We start from the raw sequence: 24,366 nt of genomic DNA on the forward strand, positions 1-24,366 counted from the left end.
GCGTCCTTAGCAACGAGTTGACAGAATAACTTAAAGGTATAAGCAAGTATAAGGTTTTACGATGGAAGTGAACAAATCTCAAGGCAGGGCGTCACGCGTCACGGTCACTTGCTAACGGCCCATTGTTGAAAACACGAACGACAAAGGAAGTGTGGGGCATCGACTATAAAAATCGAGATCTCGCCCAGATCTTGCTTAATCAATCACTAATATTTATTATCTATAGTCAATATTCAACAATATTTTGTCACAAATAATAATATTTAAGTTGTAAAGATGCTGCCTACTGTGTTATAAATTTATTCTCTGATTCATGCCATTATAATTTGATGAGCAAGCAGAAAGTTTGTTGATTCTGCAAAATGGGAAAACCTGAAGATAATTACTAAAGCGATAGATAATTAAAAAAATTTCTTCTTTATTCCATTAAAACTATTGTCTTTTTTCTGTAATATTTACAATGTGCGTGCATTGTGTAAAATGTTTCAGAACAATAGGAAATCTTAAAATAATTATTTTGGGATAGAAATAATTATTTTCAGATAAAAAGATTTTATTTGTATACGTAGTTTATATAACTTGTTTATACAACTAGTTTATATGACTAAAGAAAACCGGAAATAACAAGGCTTTTAGCTGTAACAGAAATAATGTTAATCACTGCGTCATATTTTCGCTGAACAAAGTTACGGTTACAACTGAAAAGGCCGTCACCTTATCGAAACGACTTTTCGTTCGGACACAGATAATTGTTGGCTACATAGTGTTCAAGGTCGCGCTAGCTAGAGGTGTTTGCAGATTACATCTTAATGATAGCGTGTTGCCTCGATTGTGAGGCGAAAGACCCTTGTATCGATCTTCAAGGGCCTACGCTTATCAGTGGAATTCTCCGTTCGACGTTTTCGATATTTTTATCTAAAATATTACCGACATTATGTTAGTTAATCTGAGAAAGAGCTGCGCGCTTATATGTTTAAAAAAACAGAAGCTAAAATACGGCAGTAAATTTTGCCTGGAAGCAATTTAACCAATTCTCGGAACATAATATCGCAATATTTCTTGCATTTTATCGACGAAGTGTCATCCGCAGTTTAAAATTCTGCCATTAAGTCGATTTTAGGTCAATCGTTACGATACGATTTTCATGCTTCATGTAATAACACGAAGGTGCCATTCGGCTTGGTACAAGTTACACGTGTCAGAGTATATTTGCATCACGATTAATACTTTTATGCAAATTAATTCCCCGATTCGCGGCCAAGTGTATCCGTGTCCATCGGTAGACTATGTAAATAGATTCTTATTGCATCCGTGCGTTTTTCGATCGATCAGCTCACTGCGGTTCTTATTGACAAATTATGCGACTTTAGAACGGTTACGAACTGGGAGACATCGATGCTGCCTCTGCTACGCTATACACTGTAAAAAGATTGTCGTGGCACGTAAAATCTTTCTTTTCTCTGAGTAAAAATATAATCTACCTTTAAATGTAACAATTTTAAATAATTATTACTGTATACAGCTCTATAATATTGCTTCTCGATTTTATAATGGACTTACATAACTACTCTTATTACTCTTAGTTCTTAATTAAGCTCTAATTAATTTAATCGTCGCTGGCATTGCGAAAATTACTCGAGCGTCATAATTATGATTGACCTTCCTTTACACATACACACCGCGAAGAGGAATCGCGAGTTTTTCATCGAGCGTAAAAGCACAAGGATCAAAGAGCGCAGGTCTCTTATGGCCGAACGTGTCGACCGCGAACCAAGAAAGCGAATTCGCGAAGGGTGGGCGGCGAACGGCGGGTGGTTGTAGAGTAAGGTGAAACGCAGGGAGTCACGCGAAGCCAACCCCCGTGAAACGGAGGTGGTTCGAAGAACGAAGCCGCGGTACGTTCCCGTACGTGGCGAATCAGTTAGTCAGCAAAATGAGGTGCGCGACGTGGCTGCTTCTCGCGTCGAGCCTGCTCCTCGTTCAGAGGACCCGCGTTATCCGCGCTCAGAAATCCTACGCGCGACAGGGTGCTAACCGCGACAATCCGACCGTAAAGATACCGGGTCAAGGAACCATCCTCGGCAAAGAGGTGCGATCGTATTTTATTTATTCTGTCGGTTTGAATTCTTACATCAATTTACTAAGGCGTTTTTGTGCTATTAAAGTTGACAGAAGACGTAAATTTTTAAAGCTTTCAGCTTATTCGTGAATAAGCACTTAATTTTTTTTTTAATAATCCGTTAATGCGAGCCTTAAAGTTCCTAATTTACTGTTTATTTTTTTCTTCATGATTCATTAAGACTTAATTATCATTAACACTAATCAATAAATGATTAATTTTTATCAACATAATTTGAGTCTTAACTTCATTACTCTGCTGTTTCTTTTTCTTTCTAATTTAAACAAAATTATAATTTTAATTCGTTATTTATCTCTAATACCATTTGTGGGAAGAAATAAACAATAAATTAAATTACGTATAAAATTAAGATCTTTGACCGTCAATGTAAGATTTTTAGTCACTTTAATTCCAAACCGATCGTTAATTATGCAAATATCTGTTTCGTTACTGTGTGTACTTCTAAAATCTAGGTATCCATACCGGGTACTAATATGAGAGCAACGCAGTATCTCGGCATTCCTTACGCACAACCTCCGCTTGGGGATCTCCGATTTGCACGACCGGTGACAGATCCTCTTCCATCTTGGAATGACGTGAGAAATGGAACACAGTACGCACCATCATGTCAGCAGGTCTCGGGCCGGCTCAAGCTGCACGAAAAACTCTACAAACGATTGCTACCACCGGACATGTCTGATCCGGGATTCAGTGAGGACTGTCTCTACTTGAATATCTTCGTTCCTGACGGTACGTACGTTTATTCGTCTACGTCGAATGATAGTAGACGGTAATTATATGTAAAATGTTTCAATTCCTCAAAGCGAAAGAGCTTGCCTCCAAACTGCTGTATTCAATCTTTCGAAATACGAATTTAAAAATATCTATTATAATAACGCGCGCAAACTGTATTATAATTTGTGAGAAATACTACAATTATTTTTAATTTGGAAACTAATAAAGGAATCAAAAATTTCATTTTGATTTATTCTTCTAAAATATTTGGAAATAAAAAGTGAGGGGTTATTAATTAAATTTATGTAAAAAGCAGCACTAACTTTTAATATTAAGCAAGTCGATAAAATATAATTCAAAAACCTCTTGTCATAAACTCATTGTTATCAGAAAAGATCGAACCAGGCATATAGCTAATCACGATTGTTACGAGGTAAACCTTTTTTGGTATTATAAACGTAATCAACAGGGAGATGGCGGAGATTTGATTCGCCGTTGATGACAGTCCTTGATACTGCCTACTACTTTCCTACATAATCTTTGAGAATGCTAAAACACGCAATATGACGAAGAAACGACGGTCAACGGCGAAGTTCGTTCCCGACGAAGTGCGAGATAATGCTCGCGCTCAAGTTCTCGGAGACTGATTTCTATCACATGAGAAAGAGGGGATGATTACGGTACGTGCAGGGGTTAAGAATGGCACCGCCATAATCAGATAAAAGTGGACCAAAGCAGGAAATTAATAACGTCTATGCCGTGCGGTGGGTAATAGCGTGCAGAAAAGATTTATCACGCTACAAAACATAAGAAGCATGAAAGAAGGTGGACGTCCTGAAGATGTGATTAGCTTGAAGCGTTTCTTCTTTCAAGAATTGTTCGCACTGTGACCATATTCGTCAATTTTCTTTGGTACAGTTGCTTTTAATCATATTTATCGATTTTAGTGCAATTGCTTTCTACATTCTTCTTATTATTCGCGTTATTTTAAAAATCAAGAACAATATGCAAAACTATACAATCGATAAAAATGTACCATTAATGATAAAATCTACAAAAAGCAAAATTGCATATATAAATATATGTGAAATAATTTATGTTAAAATTTTAGATGTATCAAGCAAAACTTTCACCCTTACATGCATTATTTTCTCATTGCGTGTCGTTATTTCTCTGTTTGCGACCCTACCCTAATACAAATTTAATAAAACACTAATGAGAAATATATAGATGCAGCTTTGAAACACTCGGCTCGAGTGCGCGAAACGAAAGGTGAAAGGGGTGAGAATTCAGGGATGCCGAATGCAGCGGCATACTTTAGCCGCCGTTGGCGACCGTTAAATACCGTCTCCCTTTCGCTCGGGAGAAAAAAAGAAGGGGGACGAATTGGAGTCGCAAAATTGCGCCAAATGGCACGAAAGCCACGTACGACGACGACCGAGTTGGTCGATATACACGCGGCTAGTAAGAGTAGTAGAGAACAGTAACTGGCGCGCGTAGTAAAGCACGCGATCTTTCAGAAGCCCGATCTAAGATGCCGAGATATGAGAAAGCCGGTCACGAAAGCTCTCCTTCTCGCTTCCACCCTTTCTCCTCCGCTTCTCGCCTCTCGTTCGGTCATCAACGGGAAAGTACCGAATCATGTGACATATGATTCATTCGAAGAGCGGCGGCGCCGCGCTCTTTCCCGATACAGCAAGAAGATCGCGCCGCCGATGCGACATTGGCGTGTACTTGAGGTACACCCCCGATGACAGTAAAATGCGAGAACACCGAAAGTACCTCTATGTAAGCGTGCCAAGGTCGCTGTTAAGAAACGACACGTTCGGCGGGACGATAATACCGGACGGGAGACGTCCGTGTTCAGGAAACCGCAGGGGGGAATCTCGTACCGGTACCCGTTATCGCGTAGCAAGTTCGTTGGGCTGGAAATAGAATCGTGAATGTGTAAGGGACTGTGCAGGCGGTGACTTTACATAAATTTTCTTCTGTATTATAGATAGAACCATAATATAAAAATTTGCATCGCTTCATCAATTTCTAGCCTATCTTTAGGGCGGTAACTTCGGCAAAATATTATCCAAGGTTTTTATATATTCCGTTTTTCAAAAGAAACGCTGCAATCCGAAGTTAAATGATATTTTTCTGACCATTTCTAACAAGTAATTTATGTGCGTAGGAGGCCGTTCGGATGAGCAATGGCCGGTGATGGTTTGGTTCCACGGAGGCGATTTTAACACTGGAACACCAGCGATTTGGGATGCTTCGATATTCGTCTCCAAACAAAAGGTTCGATACAGCAAACGCGCGTTATTACACGAACAAATATTTGCGGAACTACCGGAAACGGTCGGCGGTTCCGGCGCAGATCGTAAATACGAGGTTGAAATTAACGTGACCTAGTCGGCGAGCCGATCAATATCGATATAATCGCGGTATATCGTGATTAACATTTATTTTTAACAAACACGCGGTGCTCAATCAATCCCGCAAATGGACAGAAAATCGAAGGAAATCGAGCCGGGCCTTTTCCTTTCCCTTAACTCATTCGCGTGCCGTCCCTTCTGAAATAGAATCCCACCTTTTGATATTCGGCCGCGATGCATCATTAATGGAACTTTCGTTACACATCCCCGACGCAGTGTACATAATACAGTATCGTTAGCAACTCGAGAAGCGATTTACGACGAAGCGAATTGATCGTTTACGCGGGCACGAAACGAAAATAAATATCGAAACTTTCCAGCGGTGAAACAATTTCTCGGGAGATTTTATCGCGCACATTAAAAAAAAAAAAACGATAGTTTAAAGTCCGCGAAATTGGAACGACTTTTGCGGTCGGCAGGTGCTAGTGGTGACGGTGGCATATCGATTAAACATCTTCGGATTCTTCACGACGACGGACTCCGAAGCGCCCGGCAATTACGGCATGTTCGACCAGATCGCCGCCCTCGACTGGATAAAACGTAACATCAGGAACTTCAATGGCGCGCACGACAACATCATCATCTACGGCCACAGTTCCGGCGCTATAAGCGTAGGTCTGCATATGCTGAGTCCGCTCAGCAAGGGAAAATTCCACAAAGCGATCGCGATGAGCGGTGACGCCATCGGATCCGTCGGCTCGCCCGAAAAGGAACTGTCGGTCGTCGATATGATAGCCGAGACATTCGGTTGCTATCGACGACCGACCAGCGCGTTGGTGAAATGTTTGCGCCGGCTGAGCAGCGATTTCTTGATTAAGCACTCGTCTAGTATAGAAACCTGGGGTCCGATCGTCGACGCCGAAACGAACAACGAGACGGATCCCTTCCTCCCGCAGCATCCGAGGGATATCTTGGAAAGCGGTAATTATCAAAGCAATTTGACGAGTGTTGCTAACAACACGGGTGTCTGTAAAAATTAATTCTAAAAACTAACATGTTAAAACACATTTAAAAAACGTTTTTCTTTTATGAAATATTTCTTAAATATAATCCATTCTTTAAGAAGTTATCGATTCTCTTAAATAGTTTTTGTCATTTCATCTGTATTGTTTAACAATTTATAAATCTTGAACTTTTATCATAAATCAGGTAGTTTCAACGCGATGCCGCTGATTACTGGCTATACGAACAATGAGCAAGTTTTGGCGTACATGGAAGCCCTCGGCGAACAAAATCCAGAAGGCAAACTGTCCCCGGCGAACTTCGAGACGATGATTACGGACGAATTTTCATCGATGGTGCTGGACGACAATTCCACCTGCATGATAAAGCCCGAAATGGTGACGAACGCAGTGCTGTTCTTCTATAAACCGTATCCGCCCACGAAAAACGCGACGGTGTTTCGCGATCGTTACTTGGATTTGCAGACGGAAAAAAATTATGCGGCTGGTCTCACGCTACTGGCCAGCGGAGTGGCGAGGCGCAAATCCACGGCGGCTTTCGTTTACCGATTCGACTATCGTCCCAAGACACCATCCATCACGGTCGACGTGCCGGATTGGGCAGGTGTGCCGCACATGTTTGAACTTCCCTTCGTTTGGGGTTTACCGTTTCTGTCGGGCATAACGCAATGGCACCCGAACGATAAGAGGATGTGCGAGACGATAATGGCGATGCTGGCTACGTTCGCCAGGTCCGGCGATCCCTCTGCGTCGCAGGTCAAGTGGGAGGCCTTCATGCAGGATAATCCGCGGATGCTGATTATCGACAAGGCTCCCAGTATGAACGAACCGGACACGGTGGATTACAAAGCACTCGCGTTCTGGAACGAGTATTTCCCGCAGATCATAGACGAGGCGACAAATAACTGTTGCAACATCACGAGCACGGCGACGACATGGAGGATATTTTCCCGCAGCGTGTACCTCGGCGGCGTAGTGGCCACGGTGGCGTTACACAATTTTTGGTTCTAGCTACGATTACGGCGTGAAATATTAGATACTGAATTAAGAAACGTGTTGCTGCGCTCTCTGTATTTTTTTAATAGACCAATACCGTCGAAAAAGAAGACGAATTGTCGTCAGATTTTCCAATTTTATAACAAGATCTCCTCTTCCCATTCTCTACACTACTTTCCGAAGCAAATACAATAACAGTCTGTTATACATTATATCATAGATACTTTGCGAGTCTGCATTTTCACATGTGAATAGGTTCTGCATTCGCTGTAACTATATTTCGTAACGCTGTACGCATCTGATTGAGAATGTTCTCGCACTCGTACAGATTTATTGCAATACGGTAGTTATGCTGAATTTTCCTACGTCCGCATTTGACATCTCAATTACATTGCATATATCACAAAATTATTTTATTCTGTTCTCATTATCTTACATGTTATACTCGGCGTGGATGATGATACGAAACAAAGAAAAGATCCAAGAGTTATCTACAGACGCGTGAGCGGCAGAACACAATTGACAAATGAGACAAAGGGGGCTCGGAATGAAATAAAATCCAGGTTGCGTTTACGAGAGTAGGAAACTTGGGCCCTTTTTTTTTTTTAACATTCACTGATTTTTTTATTATTTGCCTTAATACGGAGAGATATAGAAAAACATACTTTGTTTGAGAAACAAACAGTTTGATAACTTATGAATATTTTGATGATTCAATAATAATTAATATTAATAATAATAGTAATAATCATGTTCATGTACCATCTATGTATAATTATTATATTATATAAGAGAGAGAGGTGCGCGGCGAGCGATCCATGGGGGCTGGTGGTCTGCGCACACGTACGTCCGAATATTTCTTTTCTTTTTAATCTCTCTTCCTTTTCTTCTAAATATATAATATTAGTTAATCATTTTTTTTTCTTCATTTATTCATGCAAAACTCCTACAGTGATAACCGATGCCGCGGGGATCTCGTATCCTACTTTGTGCGCCGTTGCGCGTGTACACGAGCCACCCCGAAACCAACGTATATACAATATTTCCTTCGCTTATCGCTGTGTTTCTTTCCATGTGTTCCTTCGTTCTTTACTCTGCTGCATTACCTTGTGCCCTTGTACCCTCATTTATCCCATCTTTCTACCGTCATTTTACAACCATCCGGATTTCCGTATATTTCTAACTCCCGTTCTCTACCCCGTCGCCTAGTATTCCGTCAGCCCCCTTCTCCTTTTTTGTCATTAGTATCTTTTTTGTTTTATTTAACCGCTCTGATCTTGTGTGTATTTTTTTTTATCCACTGGTATCTTCGGATTTTCATGTAGGAGAGTATGGGCTCCGCCATATCTACCTTACAAAAGTAGGCACAGCGATTTCTTTTTTTGCTTCATCTTCTTCTCTGGCGACTTCTTGTTTATTTGCCGCACCAGGTCGTAAAAAATCTGGGCATGGATAATATTTGGTTAATACTATCAGTTGTAAAAATTGCTAAAACTTAACTTAATTGTAACATTGTAACATTGTAAACATTGTATAAAGGTTTACGAGCTAGTTATTTTCATAGAAAATATTGAGCAATAAAATAATATTTAATTACAACAAGAATAAACTGATTAATGACCAACTTACATCGCGAACATTAATTTTAGCTTTGGCAGAGGTCTCCATAAACACGCAATTAAATTGCCGGGCAAGGTTGACACCCTGATCCTTTCCCACTACCCTCTCATCCTCCAGGTCGCACTTGTTACCTACTAGTACCATCGGCACATCATCTGTGTCTTTTACTCGCAGGATTTGTTCTCTGAGATCTTGCAGATCGTTGAAGGTTGATTGTGCTGTTATCGAATATACTAACACAAAACCCTGCCCATTTTTCATATAAAGGTCCCTCATGGCTGTGAATTGTTCCTACAAACAAATTAGAACAATGTAATTTATACAAAACATCAAGATACATGTAAAATGGGTAAAACACGGGATACTTACTGTGCCAGCTGTGTCTAAAATTTCTAACATACATTGTTGACCGTCGACCTCGACTTGCTTGCGGTAACTGTCCTCGATCGTCGGGTCGTACTTCTCTACAAAGATTTCTTGCACAAACTGGACAGTGAGGGCGGACTTGCCTACACCTCCACTGCCCAGCACAACTATTTTATATTCACGCATTTCCTTGCCCTATCTACTGCCTGTGCTCCTGGTCACAGTCGAAGGGTCACCGAATCCGCCACGTTTTGCTTCGATTTGCTCTCAGTGAGACGGATCTGAAAACAATGTGTAATGTCTATTTAAAGGCCGTGAACGTCACACGTAATGGGTTGATTTTACTGACACACCTTTTTCAGGACGACTCAGCTTTTATGACTAATGCTTTTCATGTACAATTCACGCAAAGTATAGCAAAATTCATGATTAATAATTTTTAAATAAAAGGTGTATCAGCATATAAAATTATTTTAGGAAATGGGTTCTTTGAAGTCGACTTGTCCTTAAAAAATGTTTGATCAAAAGCGAGAATTATCTTCAACAGATTATAATAATAATAATAATAATAATAAAAACTCTTTGACATAAAAATTTCAATAGTAAAAGAATCTACATGTAGTTAATCCTTTAATACCTAAATATAATTTAAAAAGTTCACTTTTTTTCGCTTAAATTTTTTATTTTCATAAATTTTCATTTGGCTCTTATATTTTAAATTCAACTCTGTTCCGTGCACTCTCTGTAAAATAAATTTTTTTCTTCATTAGAATAGCGAAATATGGAAGCTCGCTACTGCTTTTTAAAAGTAATGAAAGATCTGTTATCGTAAAAAATTCTGATATCCGGAAACGGAAATGGTATAGTTAATTGTTTCACGAGAAAGCGGTATTGGTATTGGTATGTCTAACAAAGTCACGCTACTCTCTCGTTGTGTTGCTTGGGTGAAACGCGTTGTTCATCGCAGCATTGTGCGACAAAAGACAGAGCAAGAGGGAAAACGTGGATGGTACGACGGCATCCCGATTGGTCGGCAATGGTTTCATGGCGACGAGCAGCAACCAACCGACGGTTCTTTGCGCCAATCCGTCATTGATTTTACCTTTATGAATGGGTCTGTATAATGAAAACTACTCTCGGACTTTCGTCCTATATAGTGGTTAATAAAGTTACTTCGAAAACAGATAATACTATACGTAATATCATACAACACATGATATAATAGATTTTTGCTCTTTTATTAAAAAAAAAAAAATCTGAAAAGAACTTTGTGTGTGTGTGTGAAAACTGTATATCATGTCTAAGCTTTCAACTGTTTTCTTTTAAAAAAATTTTGTTTGATTTATTCCATTTGTCAATTATTTGTTATTTAATACATTTCGATGCATTTAAATACTCTGATCATATTTTACTTACTTATATTATCTTAAAAAAATAAAAATGTAAATTTTATTGACTAATAAACATTTCATAAATATTTAATATGATAGATATGGTGATGAGCTTAAATATCTTTGTGTTATAATTCTGATCGAGCAGATCGTGAATTAATAATTCATTAAAATGTCACTTGAGAATTCATTATCTCTCTTTGAGTGAACCGCACGAGTCCAATGCGGCAAAAGAGAAAATTCAAATGTAATTTCTAAAGATGCGACAATTTCTTCAAGGTTGTTGCACAAACAGAATAATAAAATTTTCCGATCTTTCTATATGATACGCTTCCTCTTTCTTGACCTTTACGGAATATACATAATATCGAGCAAGATTACATTTTAAGAAAAATGAACATAAGCTGGGTAAACCGAGAGAAAATGAAGAGCTCGTATACGCATGAGAGAAACTAACTTCATTATCTTTTATAAGCGTATCTTTTCCAAGAATACCTCTTGAGTTTTTTTTCCACAGTTTCCCTTCCTTTCCGCGATATACGCCGACCGTGTTTAATTTTCCTAACTTTTACCCGTTCTCCAAAGTAGCTTGTGGTAAACGTTCTTTCCCAAAGTTTGTTAGCAAAGGCCAAACAATATTTACAATAACAACGAGCCGATATCGAGGCATCTTCGATCCAGATATTTCGTAAAATGGTGGCGCGCAATCCCATGGGAGAGGCACGCATATTGTTTATAGCATCATTATAATGTGTTTACAGTTCCCAGTACCGTTATAATATACTAATTAGATGCAGCATGAATTAATTGGGTCGTACGGGTGTACACTGGCAACAAGTTAACATTCGAAATAGTGGGTCGACCACTAACGGCAGACCGAGCCGATCGAACTTTTGGCGATGCTCCAAAACATCTCTAGGACCGAAAAAGTATTATACAGAAAGCCGCAAAGCGCGCACACATATAGGCGAAGCGAAACCTCCCCTGACCTAGTTATTAGGCTTTGGCGTGGGACAGCGCAGTTCCGTAAATCTCTCCGCGCCTTTTGTCCGAGATTTAAAAGCTCGTTGATAGAAATCGAGGGTTCGGCCCCTCCAAAAGCATTTCCATCAGTACGTGCTTTCTTCGCCAGGAGAAAACTGCTTGTTTCTCACTCCGTATTCATTTCTCTCGAGGGACTAGTGCGCGATGCGATTTGTCAAGGATACCTACATCTCTGCGATATCAAAGCAAGGGATCCGAGCTCGCGGTAATCGACGTATCATTTTGACGAGCTTAGATTTCGACGATACACACGCACGAAAATGATCTCCACATTGATTTGTCATGAAACCGCAGCAAATTACAGAAACATTTGCCTCACTGTGTTTACTGCGTGGAAAATTTAGCTCACAATTTAATTGATTCGTGATTCAACTCTGGATCATAAATTTTGACGAAATGCTTTTGATGTAAATAATCAATAAAAAATTCTTAAATGACCTTTTTAATGTCTGCCGCCCGTGTATCTTTGTATTTACTGTCTCTCAGTATTTACTTGTTGATTGTTTCCTTGACGCCTCAAGATCCGCGCACGATTCCTCGACGTCGATCTCGCGCGCGAGCTGGTCTCCAATGAACTTTGGTCAACCTTTGTCTTTGACTTTAATTAAGCGTATTACTGCCAAGATGTCAGACCACGGCAATTAAAGCCACTAAGCGCGAGCCCGTACTAGAAAGTAAGCATGTTTCTGCCAAGACAGAATGCAATTCGCGAGGGTGGATACCGCAATGCATCATTCTTGAAATATTTTCATATATTCGTATATAAATCGTCATATGTAGTCTCGTTATTAATATCAAGATTATAAAATTCTTAAAATTTTCCAAATTTGTTAGAGTAAAATTTCATATTTTTCAAATTTTTGCCGTCTAATTGCAAAACTTATTTTCAAACTATTTTTGAGAAAAAGGAAAATTATGCACCATGACATCGCATATCGTTATAAGTTCATAAGTACATGTAATCTCTCTACTTTTGTTTTAATTTTGAGTTGAAAATAAGTTCTTCAATCTTCGGCCAAACTTTGTCACCGAGATTCATTCTTCACTTTAACAAATCCATTATCTCTTTCCAATTTCATCGGAATAGAATGGGACCGACTCGCCAATTTCGCGCGTCCACGATCCGCAATCTGCGAGGTTTCCCATAACGCATGTCTCCGTACAAGTAGTTCGCTAAATGCTAGACCGTACAGCATCGAAACGTGACGAAAACTCGTTACGAGGCTCGTATATAGCTTTGATGCAGCGCGAACACCCTCGCACAACCTGACACACACACACATCGACAAAAGCTAGGAGACACAATCGCCGTTGTTGTATCCCGAACGCGTACAAGGACCGTTTCTATCTCGGCTGTGTGTGCATTTTATACGGCACGAAGAAGGATGTGTCGCACGTACACCGACGCATCCGCCAATCACTTTGACCTGTAAATACGTTATCTGCTCCAGCGACTCCCGATACACTTGATTGCACTCGGTCACCTCTACCGAGTACGTCGAGTTCACTTCCTAACCAGGTCTTTACTCCTCGAAGGCGAAGTGTTTATTGTCGAACGTGTGAGTGTTTGTTCTTACGCGCGCACACACGCATGTAGCATGCGTTGTGTCTCATTTAGAAGGTAGAACAGCTGAAACTAATCCTGTAGCTTTATCATCGTTACTAGAGACACCGGCTAGACACGATGGCTAGACTGTTTTCGAGACACGCTTAAATTTAATTTCTCTCTTTCTCTCTGTGTGTAGTTGTATCTTATATTTATTTATAAAGTCTATTTTTATTTGATAATGTTTTATCCAATTTTATCTTTAAAGTAGATTGTATAATTTGTAATTATGCATTTTTATTTTACTAACTTCTATGCATTTAAAAGCATCTCACAAGTTAATTATAATAAGTATAATATATAAAGGAGCCCAATTACATTTTATGTTCAAGGTAGACTTTAAAAAAATTATAAACTTTCTCTCTCCCTTCCCGTCGCTCTAATTGTGAGCCTCTCTTATTTTCCCAGTTCGCTTACTTTCAACGCCAAGGACCGTGGCCGATATTTTCCGTCGCGCGGCTAAAGATTGATCATGGGAGAAAGAGAGCGCGTCAAAGACGGGGCGATGACGAAAAAAGCTTTGAAAGTATCGGTGCGAAACGCGGTCAATCTCGTGGTCTTGGAGATCTGGCTTGTGGCACGATTCTAATGGAGTGCGAGTCAAGTGGATTTATCCGAAGGTATCTTTTATCGAAATGCAAGTGCAGGATGCGTGTTATCAATTCCGTTGCGTCATGCGTGCGCGATCATACGTAATTTCCAAGTAGTGCGTGATCCCTACATTTAAATATGAAAACATAGCAAAATAAAATTTAATGATAGGCAGCCGACAGCCTTGACGGACATGTTCGAGTATAAAAAAGTTGCCTTAAACAAGTTAATTATCAATTATCGTTTGGTTCTATTACCACATATGATTACGCATACTAATACGATAGAAAACGTAGTCCTTAATAATGATTTTCTTATTAAAAAATATTGCATTGCAGAGTAATGCAAAAAATTTTTGAGAAAACATAGATTTGTCAAATAACTAATAATTTAAAAAAAATGCTGATTGCCATCTTGAAGTATATGCGTCCGCTTATCGGACGCTGACATTGATACAAATAAAAGGACTCGCAACTCCTTCTATTTATACGTCCCGTATCTTACGTAAGGCAAAGGGAGCTGCCGGTCTCCCCTCGAACCTGACGCGATCTGTGATTCCCCCGAAGAGGGAAGTCCTTCGTGCGAAAAGGGCTATAAAGTTGGAAGGGTAAGCACCTTTCTGTAAAAGACACATCGTACCGTCGCCTCAACGATGATTGCAAACGAACTGACGATATGAGAAAGGGAGAATAACGCACAATCATTTACCTTCGCGTTTCTAGAAGCAATATGTAAAATATCTCAGAATTACTATTGTCATCCTAGCGTACTGAAACTTTTCTTCCATGCCTGAGACATTTGATAAAAATATTTTGTGTCCTCTTCTACATTACTTTTAATTATTTCTATAATAATTTTTGTATCATTTCACTAAAACTTCAGATTTGATTTAAAATTGTTGCAAGACTAACTCTGTGTAATCAGATCTTCAAACGCATCGTACGAAAAGTACTTTTTAAATACTATTTTTTCATCGTCCATTTTTTCAATGTTCGCTGTATAAACAGCTAAATATAGAAAATAAATAAATAAAGAAATAAAAATCACTTTTATTTATAGACGCTTGATATCGGAAAGTCCGTTTCACCTCTGAAATATCCACCGAAGCGGAATGCATAATGATATTACGGTGCCTGTAAGTTTTATCTGGCCTCACAGTCTCATTACTATCGCCTGCACCACACGCGTATATCACGCGAGAGTCGCGTTCGATTATCGGCCGCGGCATACACGCGTATATCACGTTTCTCTTTGCAAGCATCCCGTTTCTGTATCTCAGCGATCTGGCGCTCCAGCTCATTTTCCGCCGTTAGACTACTAGTTTCCGGCTTCCGCGCGTTACAGATCGACCGCTGTCATCTGTCGCGAGACTGAGATGCGTTTGACCTAATTGCTCGCTCGTGCCAATTACGTTTCTTCAATATGTCGTCCACGTGCAAGTGAACTTGAGCTATATCTCGCGGTTCTATTTGACATTTAATTCAGCTGAGAGCAGAGCTCAATCTTCTATAGAAGCTTCGCGGAAATCGTGCAAAATATTTTAACAATAAATATAATTTGCGTAAAATAAAAGAATATAAAATTTTGTTCTATGCTATAGATTTCTTTAAATATTTTCTCCTCTAAATAATTCTGAAATTAACTTTTAAGTCACTATTCTGCACAATATTCGAGTTCTCGAAATTTATTTGTACTTTGGATTTTCGCATTCCTTCTTACAAAGCTATATATTTTAAATGAGTGCTTTTCTTCCTTACGCTGCTCATTCATGCTTGTTTGTGGACACAGAAATCGGATAAACAGAGATATATCAACCGAACGGCTTATTATATCGGTATGCGCCGACATGAACGCTTAGAGAATTTTCACCGTGTAAATGCTTCTGCATTTACTCATTCAAGCACGATTGTATTGCCACAGTATGATCGATTGTTTACGATCAATCGACCGTATATTGCTGCACGCACGCCAGATTACACAGATTTTCACCAAATACTGTTTTTAACGAAATGTTCACGATTGACGATTCAGCAATTGTCGAGCTGAAATCCACGAGTCAAAGAAATGAACAATATTTGTTAATGCATATTCTACTTCTTAATTCTGTTGTTTCATTCAAGTCTCTCTTTTTTAAATACGATCACTTTATGGATGTCCGTTTTTTTTATATTCTAATATATTTTTAAATAAATATTTATACTAAAATATTTATAGTAAAAAAAAAAGAAATTGAAGTAAAACTATTGAAATATATAGATTAAAATGTACTGAATGTGCACAAAAAACAAATGGAAAGCAAAGTTACAAAACAGAGTTAATACAAGTAGCAGTTTAGCAACTATCGCGTTCTACGAAGCGCAAAACTGTCGTCTCGTCGCCAGAAGTCTTAAGAAACTCGTGAAAGCCGTGTCAAGTGTCGTAAGTTTCTTCTTAATATCATCCTAATTCGAAATACTTTAATGGAGCGACACAATATTTAATTATCAAATAAAAATATATTGATAAAGAAAACTTGGTCGCAACGCTCATTAAGATATGTAGTTTCTTGCACGTTTGGATATTTATAGCTTTTTGCTATTTCAATATTTTTCTGTTTAATAAAGAGATAAGTCCGCGTATTGTCAATTTTTATCGTGAAAAACTATCGGTATTTTATCTCAGTGTAAAGTAATCAATAACGTCCGCGAGTTCTGTGCGGCTGCAAACTTTTTGCGATAGTTCTCCAAAAAAAAAAGAGGAAATATTATATAGAATATCGCGTTGTTTATAATAACATCCTATATGGTTTACATAATATCTACATAAATCGATTACTGCTATTGTTTCTTCGTGTTCCAAGTTATGCATATTAATATCGGTATATTTCCACGCGAACATGGTTTATTTCCATTCTACCGTGGCATCGTATCGTCTGTTGTATAATTCTATAAAATTCGTCCTGATTTGATCAAAAGATACTGACATTCATTTTAATAACTTAATAAATTAATAAAGGATTTTACTTGGGATTCGATATATCCCGCCCTACGCGCGCCTATTTCTTATATACGTGGCGAGCGGAACAGGCGACGCGAGCTTTAATACTGATTGCAAGCGAAAGTATATTGCATCTGATTAACAGGAAATAAATTGCGTGCACGTAGCGTGTGCGGTTGCGTAACAGCAACAGTTAAGCGACGTTCACACGAAATGCGGTCGCGAGAGTAACTCGCGTTTTATTTCTGTCGTTGACGCGGCGTGAATCGCGCTCTAGCAAACATCCGCGATTAAAGGCTACGAAGAGGCGCGACAAACAGTGTTGAGGATCGCGTTATTATAGTCAAACGAGTCGCGGCGACAATTGTGTGCGTGTGCTTATCGTGCAGTCGGCTAATTATTGACGATCTACTGTGTGCGTTCCTTCGTCGAAAGCAGACGTATACAATACTTTCCTTGTCTAACACTTGATAAATCAAGAATCTGGGACAGACAATGTCCCCGTTCTCATTAAAAATAGTACAAATCCCGAGAGGGCAAAGGTGAAAGATAACATCGATCTCTTTCTTTCTTTCACTGGCGCGTTCATTTTCCGAACGAGAGGCTAAAATTGAAGAATTCAACCCAACGATGATCTTAACCTACTTTCGAGCTTGAAAAAATTGCGCTAAATTTAATTTCAATTAGAATTTTAAACTCGATTAAAATTATCATAAAAATTAATCTCATTTAATAATAAATAACTATTTTGCTCAATACTTTGGAACAGTAAATTACATCGAACCTTTCAGTTTTTACCTTAATTGCCTAATCGACGTGTTGTTCCTTGAGAAATTTTTCGAGAATTCTATCGACTTATTTTATCTATTTCACAAGCGTGAGAGACTAGAGGAGGATTCTGCACGTGCACGGGAAGGACATACGATGCAGATTCCCATCACGAGACATTGTATTAGCAGTTAATAGATGGTAGAATGTGTCAGTTACCATTTGACCGCATATAACATTGCTGAAATACAAGGTCTATGTCGTGTTTGACAGAGATCAGAATTAATTATTACATCGAGCGATCGCGTACAAGCCTCGAATTAATCCGACATTAATTCGAAATCGGTAGAATCAACGGTAACGTCGCAAAACGTGCGCCTCAGCGATAACGCAAGGGATTTCTCAATATATTTTTTCTTAATATAATTAACATTTCATAGTTTAACAATTTTAATTTTAAATTTATGCAATACTACTCTGACGCTTTTTACAGGTCAATTATACGGATAATTATGCGCATACGCAACATGTAATCGTATCATACAACGAAAGTAAATATGGACGCGATTATTATCGTTAATAATGCCACAATGTGGCGCACGAACGCGTACTCGAACTAATGCGGCCAATTAGTTTTGCAGTTTCACTACTTGATCGCATTAATTATCGCGAGTACTTTTATTTTCAACAAATTTGCGGCTTGTTTAACACAGTGGCAACCGAGAAACTAATTAAAAGTCTCGCGCTTTGTCGCGGTTACGCCGCATTAAATTGTATATTTATTATGGGAAAGCTAGATTTTTAATAACCTTTTCCTAACAATTCTTATGTAATTAATGCCTTAAAGCCTCCTCTTTATCGATTAATTTTGAAATAATCTGTCTACTTCTATTCCAAATTAATTTTAAGTAAAATAATTCTTTATATTTTAAATGATTCTGGAAGAAAAGCAATATTGGCAGAGTAATATCGTATACCTCTTCGAAGACAGCTTGCACATTGATTTTATGTCCGAAGAATTCATATGTTAATCAGGCGAGTAGGAATCACATATACTGCCTACGCGAGACAAATGCAGGAAATCACTCGCCTTCCTAAGGCCGGTTTCGTCTCGTATATAGGGCACGTATTATGCATCGCCACAATAAAGTATGCTCAACCGTGTAAATTAACGTTAAAACGAGCAAGAGCTGACTAATATAATAGAATAATTTCCCATTTAACGCGTGAAATGCAGAAATATTTAAATTCCAATTAATTTCCAATTCACGGAAAACTTTTACTTCGCTTTCGTAATTTGTCATTAACGGTAATTAAGAGCTTGTAATAATACAGCTTTTGCAGATAATTGAAAAATACTTGATGAATAAAATAATCGATTTCCAATGCAAATTACATGTAGATGTGGATAAATATATTTTAACTCTGATAAAAATTTGATAAAAATTGATTGTTCTAATCTACATAATTGATTACTGTGTTTATATCAAGAAAAGTATGTAAAATGTGTGTATGTGCGAAACAAACAACATTGTGCTATCTCATCGGTAAAGAAAACAAAAAAAAGACACGTAGAAGGTTTTCACAGTCCGCATCATTGCGTGTCACGCAATGAGTCACTGGGGTTCGTGAACCTTATGGTGCGTAACACCCTTAGAGAGTCCTTATTAAGCTTCACGGTATAACATTCGTGGTCTGCGTTTCGTGGAAATTATGAATCGTCATCGGATCAGTATTTTCATCGTTAATTTTATCGACGTGTGTATTTCTTTCGCGGAATATTACCTTAGTCTAATAAAAATATCTCATCTTCAATTAAATAATCTAATATTTTTCAAGAAGATTCGCATTTATGTAGGATTATAAAGTATGAGAGAATGAGCGCGAGAGTGAGAATGTCGAAACGTTTGATGCACGATTGTTTTGTACGGTGTGACTGTTTAAGCGAGTCGGCATGTGATTTGAGAAAAACAACGAGAACCGTGTGCATGCGACTGGAAATTGAGAATGCATGATCAAGAATATAAAATCGTGAGCGATTGAGAACAAATATAGTGTGTTGAATGTAGTGTCTGAGCGTTGAAAAAATATAGTGTAAAAACGTTGTAAAAATCAGTCTTTTTAGCGTTGCGAGAGTAAAAGTTTCATCAGTTGTAAGAGCATACTGAGAGGAAGACTTTTGTGAGTTTGTTACATCTTATATACTGTCAATAAATTATTATTTTTCCCATTACTTCTGGTCAATAATTTATTCCACATTTAATCAATTGCATTTAATCAATTGCAATCAAAGCTGTCTAATTTTCCTGAAGAAAGTGCAAAGTATTATGAGTTTTAATTTTACGAAACTTTATTTTGCAGTTCAATAGCCACGCAAGAATTTCGTATCTATGCGAAGTGAGAGGAGTCACGTTGCTACTTTGTAACAAGACGTAAATCGAAGGCACTATCGAGTTCAAAGTCGAGTAAAGTATCATTTTCACAGTTGACTCACTACACATATAACGTGTTTAACAAACGCGATCATTCGTAGCCGCGAATTCACGTAATCGTCTGCAGTTGCTTGGCTTCGTAGTCATCAATGGTGTACAACAAAACGATTATTGATATAACAATATTGCAGCCAACAGTACACAGTGTGTAATAAAGTGATGATAAAGTTCTAAGTAATTTCACATTTTTTTAAATCTCTCATTATAAAATCATTTAAAATTTTATTACGCTCGTAATCCATTTACGATTGCACTAATTCTGGCGATTCAATGTACCAGCTCACGTGTAAAATCTCATCTGACGAAAATCAAATTGTCACGAACGAATGAACGATTATAGTAAATTCAATAGGCTTAACAAGTTTCCAGGAGATTAGCGGAAATGGCGAGCGTTGTAAGAGCGTGAAACAAGCGGATGCGGCGTCCGAAGGAGACGCAGCTGCGGATCTGGTTGATCGAAAGAGCTTCGCAAATAAAGTAAAAAAACTTAGCTTTTCATAGAAAATAAAATAAAATAATGTGTGTTAATTTTGAACTGTTATAAATTTCAATCACGTACAAACTTATGTCAAATCGATGCGGCATATCAATTTTACAGTCGATATTATTTGATTTATTATTTATTCATATTTTAGGACTTGCACTACTTAATAGAAATTTGTATGAACATTGAAGATTAATTACCCAAAATTTCTATTCCTTTATAATGAAAAAACACGTGCTTATCGAATATTCGAAATTCTGATAATATATCATTGAACAAAATAAGCAATATTGTAAAACAACTTTACAATATGCTCCATTAGTAACGAAATCGCGCAAGTATGGTATCAATCTTTATAATCGTTCATGACCATCGATCAAACAACGCAGACGAGTAAAATTTCTTGTAAGGTTTCAAGGATGAACAACCCATTGCTATGTTATCGCTTAAATAATGCCTGGCTTTATCGTTTTTACTACGCGGACATGCGATGATAACGTATGCAGCTGTATCTGGTCTTTCTCTAGCACTATATTGACATTCATTTGATTAACATGTTGAGTATTGTTCTAAAATTACCTACTCCTACTATAGTTTTATCTAAACGATATTCTTGCAATTTTACCCTGAAAACTTTTCGTGCGTCTGTAAAGTCAATAAAGATATTTCAGGTACAAATATTGAACAATTTGTATATGCTATGTAAAATGACGATATAATTAGTTAAATGCTGATTGCATTATTTATATCAAAATATTAATAGTAACACGATATCGTTCAACAGATTAATGCCGTTATAATTAACAAAATTGCAAATGCTTCGCAAAGCTTCACAAATAAAACAAAGGTAAAATCGGCGAATGCATTTATGAATTGTCAAATAGATCTTACGGGATGTTATAGTACATATTCCAAGCGAATCGTTTTGCATTGATTGACTTGCGATTGAATTCATGATTTCTCATCGTGAACTCTTAGATTTCTATTTGTGGGAAACATTTGTCGTAACATATTTTCAAATAGATTTCTACTTTCGATTAATATAAGCGTGTAATCTCTCTCATTGTAATATCCGATTAACGATTCATTATTTCAACGTAGACATTCTTTCTATCTTTTTTTCTCAAGTCACTTCCTGCGTCGCGGTGACTCACGTGAGTTGACTACGGATTAGAAGGCCGCAGTTCTTCGTGATCTTTGTTGAAAAGCTAGGGACTAATTGTGAAATTATTCTATACGTACAAATACATATAAAACGAATGTGAATTAAGGCCACGAATCCGACTTAAAAGTTCAAAGCTCAATACAGCTACCAAAATAATTTTCAATCTCATTTACAGAAATGAGATTACAGAAATCTCAATTGTAAAATATTTAATTTTAATTTCCAAATTTAAACTTTAATTCCGATTTTATGTAAAGTATAATTTTCAGTTTAGTTATATTTAAATCTTAATTCTAATTTTAGCTTTATTCAAAATTCAATTTCTACAGGAAATGTTGAAACAAATACATTAAGAAAATTGTTTTTACTATCTCTAATGAATTGCTAAAAATGTAAAATAAGTTAAAAATGATCAGAGGCAAGTTGATCTTTTTTTAGCATTGACGTAAGTGTCTGCAAGTCAATATTTTTATAATGCGCCCTGTCTGTTTTGAAAATCGATGACTCAAAAATTTTATATTTTCTCTACTGCATCGCTTCGTTTACGTTCTACTTTCTCCCTATCTTCCTCGATATTAAAACGATTAATCCCTATTCTTTTTTCCCGGACACCGGGTTATAAGCTTAAACTAACGAGATCCGTGTCAACGCTCAGATTTAAAAAATCGTAGGTAGCTTTAAGCTGATAAACTGAAGAATCTTTATAAAATCCCGATAACATTTTAATCAATTGACAAATTTCAGATGGACAAGTTTAATAATTGATAATTTTTATTACAGAAAAATGTAAGTAAAAATGAAGAAGAAAAACAACGAACAGATGTAGAAAGAGAATTAAACTAATCACTAACCGATTAGATTTTTCTATTTGATTGCATTTTGTAGAATTTTTCTTTGCGTGTCACTTTCTTTGCCATAAAATGTAACTACTCATTTACTTTATCTCAAACACAGAGAGTGCAAGAAACTGTAGCCGAAAAGAATGCGTCTTTGTTCGAATGGTCCACGTTCAAGCATTTTTTCACTGCATTAGTCATAGAGTTTCCAAAAATATTCGTGTATCACTATAGTTCAACCAATTATCATTGCTGTAAAGACAAAAGAAAAAATAAAAGAAAAAAATTGGGTAAACTTCAGTCGAACTTTAACTCAACTCCAATCTATTCTTAATGTTTACTAAAACGGTCTTTACGAAGCGTAAGTCTCCTGTAAACGATGTTCGCACGAAACTCTTTCTATCGTCGCGTATATCGCGAGCGGCTCGGGTGGGCCGTGACCGTAAGAGGAAACGCTAGTTGCCCAGTGTGGAACGAGAAGAGCGAGCCGGGTAAGCTCGCTCGTTCGCACCGTTGGTTCGTTGGGAAAATTACGAGAAAGGATAATAGGAGAAAGAAACGCTGTTCTCAGAGTGTCTCAACGGCATCGAATGAACGGTATAAACTCGAAACCGGCGTGGTCCCGGCGTCAACTTGGAATTCCGATGCAGAAAACTGTGCAAAAATGACTCCTAAACTCGCGCGTGAAAATAAAATTGCTATCGATCGGACGTAAGATTCAATTTTCCGCGGTGCTCGCGACACGAAAAAACGATGCCGATGAGAGAGCATGCCGATGAGAAAGCATGCCGATTTCAATTTCTGTGAACGAACGCGCGGGCGGCCGCCACCGCCGCCACCGTCGTGAACGATTTCCGGTCGGTCGGTTCGGCGTGCCACGCCACGACGATGCACGGCGCCTTCTGCACGCGGGAGGGAGGATCTTTTTTTAGAAGCCTCACGTCTCATCGGTCCTTACCTCTCGTACCTCCTTAATGCCCCACGCTTCGTTCGCAGAACACAGTATCTCCCGGGTTCACTCGATAATTCTTCTGCCTCCTCTCCGCTGTTCTCTCACTCTCTCTCCGTCTCTATCGTTCGCGCAAAGTCGGCTCGGCGGCTCTCAGGCGCGCACACACGTATACACGCGCAAGCTTGTATGTCTTCCTCTCTCCCTTTCGCGCCTTCGTTGTCTCCGTCTCACGCACACCGACCGTCCTCTCGCACGCTTCTTTCTCGTTCCTCTCCGCAACCGAGATTTTCCGACGATTACTCGAGCTATCTGGGTCCGCACCCGCTCCCTACTCGGCTCGGCTTCGCCGTCGCACTGTCATGAGCTCATGAGGAGAGCCGCGTGTCGAGAGCCGCTGTCCGTTCTCGCTGCGAACGCTTTCCCAGCCAGCAAGCCAACCAACTGAGAGATACGAGCGTGTCGCGGTCGCGACCCGATTAATTTCGCATAAGCCGTACGAGGAATGTTCGCGCCGCACGCCACGAATGTACGCAATACCGGGCTCTCGTTACCGCGTCTCGTTTTGCTGCGATGTAACTCACACAGCGGCCGATATCGGCACTGCGCGTACCGATCGATTTTAGCCACACGACTCGCAAGCGGTTCACAAGGATAACGCGAGTCCCGAGGACGATGACGACGACGACGCTGCTACGCGGACGGACGCGCCTCTCTCTCCCTTCTGCCGCCGCCTGCCTTCCTGTAACCCCACGCCGCTAGATTTTCACACTCTCGCGAGAAGACAACGCGACACCACTGCGCGATTCTACCGTTATCTAGGGCGATGCCTCTGCCGTT

General features: G+C 38.7%; 2 protein-coding genes and 1 long non-coding RNA gene across 3 annotated transcripts in view; 1 reads left to right on the forward strand and 2 right to left on the reverse strand.

Annotated features, from left to right (window-relative positions):
* LOC105667797 (uncharacterized) overlaps positions 1 to 24,366 on the reverse strand; it is a 48,759-nt gene that overhangs the window by 22,209 nt on the left and 2,184 nt on the right. The window lies entirely within an intron of this gene.
* Positions 1,733 to 8,662, forward strand: LOC105667791 (carboxylesterase 1C). The gene is made up of 5 exons (XM_012359816.2): positions 1,733 to 2,089; positions 2,593 to 2,869; positions 5,034 to 5,143; positions 5,700 to 6,201; positions 6,430 to 8,662. The coding sequence occupies exons 1-5, from the start codon at positions 1,934 to 1,936 to the stop codon at positions 7,251 to 7,253; spliced, it is 1,869 nt and encodes a 622-aa protein (XP_012215239.1). The 5' UTR covers positions 1,733 to 1,933; the 3' UTR covers positions 7,254 to 8,662.
* On the reverse strand, positions 7,834 to 24,284 carry Rap1 (RAS oncogene family member Rap1). The gene is made up of 4 exons (XM_012359830.2): positions 23,536 to 24,284; positions 9,228 to 9,505; positions 8,868 to 9,149; positions 7,834 to 8,680 (listed from the first exon to the last, which is right to left on the reverse strand). Exons 2-4 carry the CDS (start codon positions 9,408 to 9,410, stop codon positions 8,591 to 8,593), a joined length of 555 nt encoding a protein of 184 aa, XP_012215253.1. The 5' UTR covers positions 9,411 to 9,505; positions 23,536 to 24,284; the 3' UTR covers positions 7,834 to 8,590.

The sequence above is a fragment of the Linepithema humile genome, chromosome 2, assembly GCF_040581485.1.
Source record: "Linepithema humile isolate Giens D197 chromosome 2, Lhum_UNIL_v1.0, whole genome shotgun sequence".
In the NCBI taxonomy this organism is placed as follows: domain Eukaryota; kingdom Metazoa; phylum Arthropoda; class Insecta; order Hymenoptera; family Formicidae; genus Linepithema; species Linepithema humile.